The sequence below is a fragment of the Etheostoma cragini genome, chromosome 10 (genome assembly GCF_013103735.1).
Source record: "Etheostoma cragini isolate CJK2018 chromosome 10, CSU_Ecrag_1.0, whole genome shotgun sequence".
NCBI lineage: Eukaryota > Metazoa > Chordata > Actinopteri > Perciformes > Percidae > Etheostoma > Etheostoma cragini.
The window spans coordinates 13,153,472-13,158,767 of record NC_048416.1 but is presented as its reverse complement, the minus strand read 5'-3'; the positions used below and the strand labels follow the sequence as shown (position 1 = coordinate 13,158,767).

General features: G+C 42.1%; 2 protein-coding genes across 3 annotated transcripts in view; one reads left to right on the top strand and one right to left on the bottom strand.

Annotated features, from left to right (window-relative positions):
- LOC117952292 overlaps positions 1-3,074 on the bottom strand; it is a 23,180-nt gene extending 20,106 nt beyond the window's left edge. Inside the window, 8 exon segments of the mRNA XM_034884434.1 lie at positions 145-234; positions 326-438; positions 595-669; positions 742-843; positions 932-1,444; positions 1,447-1,665; positions 1,792-1,905; positions 3,012-3,074. Of these exon segments, the coding sequence (XP_034740325.1) occupies positions 145-234; positions 326-438; positions 595-669; positions 742-843; positions 932-1,444; positions 1,447-1,665; positions 1,792-1,905; positions 3,012-3,057 (1,272 nt within the window). The 5' untranslated portion in view covers positions 3,058-3,074.
- A 543-nt stretch (positions 3,075-3,617) lies between these two features.
- Positions 3,618-5,296, top strand: part of si:ch211-153b23.5 (glutamine amidotransferase-like class 1 domain-containing protein 3A, mitochondrial) — a 1,998-nt gene continuing 319 nt past the window's right edge. The window contains exons 1-5 of one of the 2 annotated variants that reach the window (XM_034884339.1): positions 3,618-3,719; positions 4,131-4,243; positions 4,505-4,676; positions 4,808-5,009; positions 5,096-5,219. In XM_034884339.1, the coding sequence (XP_034740230.1) occupies positions 4,136-4,243; positions 4,505-4,676; positions 4,808-5,009; positions 5,096-5,219 (606 nt within the window). In that variant the 5' untranslated portion in view covers positions 3,618-3,719; positions 4,131-4,135. Of the gene's footprint in view, positions 3,720-4,130; positions 4,244-4,504; positions 4,677-4,807; positions 5,010-5,095 lie in introns of both variants that reach the window. The other variant, XM_034884338.1, reaches the window with a different exon arrangement.

Sequence of the window (5,296 nt, the reverse complement as noted above, 5' to 3'; positions counted from 1 at the left end):
GTACAGTCAACCACAGTTGATGCAATGTTCTCTGGGGAGGGTCCGTCACATAACACTCCATCAACCTAACCAAGCAAAATGCACGTTTACTGCAAAAAAATCCAGTGCCTGTTGTATTTAATAACAGTGGAATATTGTCCTCACCCTTTTGCCTAGCTTGGCATAAACTTGGTTGTGGCGAGTTGTGTCTGCCTCGCCTGTGGGGTTGGCTGAGGTTACAGCGATGGGTCCCACCTGCAAATAAAGAGGTTGTTAGTTTTACTAAAGGGCCTGAGTAGTTTGACTCACTTTAAGACTTGTAATGATTCCTTCCCTCAGCCCTTACCAAATTAATGAGGTGTGTGGCCACAGAACAGTCTGGGTTTCTGATTGCAATGCTTTGTGGTGTCCCTATGTGTTTGGCAGCATCTCCTAAACCAAAGACGTCCATCCAGGTGCCTGTGTGAGACAAGAAACCCAAATTATGCTCATAAAACACAAAAATGTTTGTTGTACAAGTACGCATCCCTAAACACACACCTACCTCTGGGTATGACCATGCTAATGGAGGAAGGCCATGCAGCCTCCATGAAGTCCAGGAGCAGGGGGCTCAGCAAGTGTCGCACCGGCTCCAGCTGCTTGATGGAGGAGATCCACAGAGACATGGGTCGGTCCTCCATCTGTTCTTCATCAAACACAACAATTAGAGAGTAAGAACATGTTATTCATAAATGAATGCAGATAAGGGCAGACTGGAAACTGACTTGTAAGCTTTGATGACTGCATCAGGCCTGTTGCATGCTGCCACCAGAACATAGACTGTGTCAGTAGGCATTTCACATATGCCACCATTTTTCATGATTTCAGCAGATTAAAGAATAGGAAAAAATGTAAACGACTGTGCTTTTTTTTTTTTTTTAAATCAACAATGATCTCTTTGACAGATTCTCACCTGCAATCTCCTGGACCGATGTGGCCTTGCGGGCTGGTACATGCGGACAGACATCTGCACCTCCCCAACCCCACTCAGCTTCACTAAAGGTTTTCCTAAGGGGATCTGGGGGGATTGGAAGGTGCTGTTGAAAATGTGCGCAAGGAAAGAGGATACACATGCCAAGCTGAAAGACTCCAGCTGTCCACAGCCAAGGCACGTGACCGACGAAGAGCTGGGGGACCACGCCTAACAGGGGACAGGCTAACACAGAGGCAGACAGCAGGTTCATCACTAGACCTACGGACACCGCATCACTACACCCCTGGTTCTGCTCTGTTTTCATCTCAGCTTTTCTCTCCAGAGCCGTTCCTGGAGGATCCACTTTACCACCAGTGAGGGTGGACAGCAGACGTCCAAAACCAAAGTAAACACCTACAAGACAGACCAGAAGGTAGTTGGCGGCTGTGGCAGACTGACCAAAACCTGCAGCTGACAAACCGGCAATTTGATGGGCACATGCTAAGCCAATGCAGATAGAACTGGTTCCTTTACAACGACTGCTACGCCGCCGATAACGAGAAGGGCTAAGGTAAATGCTGCCAGGCCCGGGACCAGAGAGGGTCTCAGCTCTGTGGGCTGCAGCACCCCCTGTCCAACCAGGATGTACACCAGACCTGAACCACACCACAGGGCAGATACAGTCAGACACACAGTGGAAAACATCTTGGCGTTGGCCATACTGCAACAGATACCTAACAGACAAAGAGGAAACAGAGCAGAGGATTGAGAGTTTTACACACACACCTAACACAAATCAACCAAAACGCCAAATTAATATGATAAACAGATTTTGTGATGACCATTCATAAAAAAACAACCTGCATATGCTAAAAGCACTGCAATGACGAGCAGCAGAATCCCCAGTGCAGTATGGGGGATGAAGTCTTTTTCAGGGGAGCTACCATATCTTTTTACCAAAAGCAGGAGAGAACCTTTAAGCAGGAAAACATATTTATCTAGATCCACCTGCTGGTCATTAATCAAAAACAAAACGAAAACGAAAATGTGATTTCTCCCCTACAATAGCTAGAGCAGGTGTCTGTCTATTGTGCCTAAAATGAATGTCCTTGTTTTTATAGGATTAACCTTTATGATTTGACGAAAAATGATTTTTTTTCTTAAATTCTGTATTGTAGGCCTGGACTACAAACGAAGCCCATGGCCATGTGGACGCCATCAGACCAACTTTTTTTCTGAATAATGATTAGGCCTACAGATCCTTTAATTAAAAAAACAAACATCTGCATCAGTATGATTGGTTTTATAAAACATAATTGTTTTCTTGTATTAGCAGTAGGCCTACACTCATGTAGGTTTAGTTTAAGTTTCTACAGCTTTAAGAGCAAACAACATGTGAGAAAATCCCCTTCCCCCCCCCTCCAAAAAAAGTGAGATCATCACTTTGTGTGGACTAAAATATCAGCATCCTTTAGCATACCAAACTATGACTATGTCGCTTCATTTATCATACATTACAATTAAATCTTTTATCAATATGAACCGAAGAAGAAGAGTGGTTTCTGGTAGGGCTATTAGTGTGGCTGTAGTTGTTTAGGTTTCCAAAATAACACAATACAAGTCTACATTTTAAACGAGGATACCAAAGTAGTACGGCAGAATGTCACTTAATTTTTCAGCATACAAAGTAATAAATTCATTATGATAAGTAGGCTATATTAACCAGAAATTGATTGATTGATTGCTAAGTAATTAAAAAGTATAGGCCTAATTTGCATGATGTTTGGAGCATATGGACCTATTCATAAACATTTTGAATAAATAGCCCAAGCAATAAATGTAAAAGACATGATAAACATAACAAATATCTACATACCAGTTTAAGTCTGGATGGGTAAAGGCGGGATGTGTACAAATGTTGAGGGATTGTGCAAAAGTTCGGGATAGGCTAGTAGCATATGTGCATCTAGGTAGTCCAGGTAAAATTAAGGAAGTAGGTTTATGATCGCTTTGTAACTCCCGCGAAATCCAAAAATAAATCGGCGTGTGTAAAATAAATAAATAAATAAAAAGCTATTACCGCCAGAGATGCCCAGTACGCCGACAGTCACACGCAGTCGAGACATAGCAAAATGAATTACTAAAGACGTACAAACGTAGGCTACTTTATAAACATGTCAGTGACGTCAGCACGCATGGAAGACGTAGCAGTGACCAAAACAATGGAGCCTATGTCGTGTGTCTATGGAAAAAATAATAAGAATATCCATGGGTTGAAAAAAACAAATAAGGTAAAGACTGACTTATTATAAAACATTTTCTAAATCATACAAGAATTTGCTTTTTTTCAGTATTTGTTTTAATAGCGTCATTTATGAGATGCTTTAGGCTAGTAGCTTTTTATTTATCAAAATAATCCAAAATTAGAGACTGCAAATGTCATCGGCACGGACAGTGTTTTCGCTATAATTATAGCAAAAGAAAAAAAAAATTATTGAAGATTGAATAAGCTGTAACCTAGTAAAATAAACTGATGGTGCAATTTAAATGTTGCCTCGTTACATCACTTGTATTGCTCATTGAAAAAATAGAAAAAAACAAAGTTCCTTGTGATTCAGCATTTTATGTCCAAAGCTGACCAAAGAGTTCCATGGCATGATGTCAGCCTTTCAGACAGCATGCTGTGGGAGGAGACAGAGACGCAGACAAGGAGCCCGCTTGGGTTCAGCCAGCACACCTCTACTGAACAGCCCGATCACAGCTAGGCGACCTACTGCACCTGTTCAAGGTAAGATATATCTACGCTGCTATCCCACAATGCTTTCTCTTAATATTTTAGCAAAAAACACAGGATGATTATAGTTAATGATTAAAGGCAATAAAGCAGCACCGCAAAATCTACAAGGACAATGGTGAAATGTTTACAAACTGTCTGATACATATATATCTACTCATTTACAATATATGTATTTCTGCCGTGGAGTCTTGCATCGCAGACTCCAACCTCTTGTGGTTACTCTTTACTGGTGTCAACAATGTTACCTAGCAACAGCAGACCTCCTGTGACTCCTCTGTCCCCTGGCTATGTGAACATGTGCAACAGGTGGCTCAGGAGCAGTGCGTTTCAAGTCTGATAAGGAAACAAAAAGGGTATACGCACTTTAGATACATGTGTTTGCTTTATGTGTGTGTTTTATAGGAACCATGGCAAAGCGTGTTGCAGTTATTCTCTCAGGCTGTGGAGTCTATGACGGCACAGAGATCCACGAGGCCTCCGCTGTCCTCGTCCATCTGAGTCGGGCTGGAGCAAAAGTAAGGGCAAAAAAAGATGATAAGTTAACATATTACATTGTATCCATTGGTTATTTAATGTCAAACTACTGGATCCCTTCCCATTTAGAGGTACTCTTCAGCTTTCACGTCTATGTTTCTGTCTATTCATTCTGCAACACTAGAGCATTATTGTTATAAACCAGACCAACTAAGATGCAGTTGGTCTTAATACCAACTCTGAAAAGATCCCAAAGTCCTTACCTACTGTACACAGACTAAGTTTTACATGCTTCATTTCAGGTGCAGATGTTTGCTCCGAATGCAGATCAGATGCATGTTGTAAACCACTGTGAGGGGAAACCTACTGAGGAGAAGAGAAACATACTGCAGGAAAGTGCTCGCATTGCAAGGGGTGACGTGACTGATCTGACCAAGTTAGATGTTTCAGCATTTGAAGCCCTCATCATCCCAGGTTAGTCTGACCCACCCATTAAATAATGCCACAGTGTCATTATTTATGTCATATTTGTTATTGCTCTCTTTCACCTTTTTTCACCTCCGGTTTTATAATAATTTGATCATATCCTGTTTCCTCTCATTCAGGGGGCTTTGGTGTGGCGAAGAACCTGAGTGACTGGGCAGTGAAGAATAAGGACTGCACCATCCAGCCACAGTTAGAGAAGCTCATCAAGGCTTTCCACAAAGCCAAAAAGCCGCTGGGCATGTGCTGCATCGCCCCCATCCTCGCTGCCAAAATCCTGCCCGGCTGTGAGCTCACTGTGGGACAGGACAAAGAGTGTAAAAAGTGTGTAAAATGGTTTCTCATCATCAGATGTCTATGGATATAAAATTTTAATTTACAATTCTAACTGTCCTTCTCTTTGTCTTCAGGTGGCCGTATGCTCAGACAGCAGGCGCTATGAAGGAGATGGGCTGCAAACACATCAACACGGATGTGGAGAAAGCGCACGTTGATGTCAAAAATAAGCTGGTCACCACCTGTGCATTTATGTGCAATGCTCCCATTCATAGTGTTTATGATGGAATAGGAGTCATGGTTAAGGAGACACTGAAACTGGCTTAAGAAGTCTC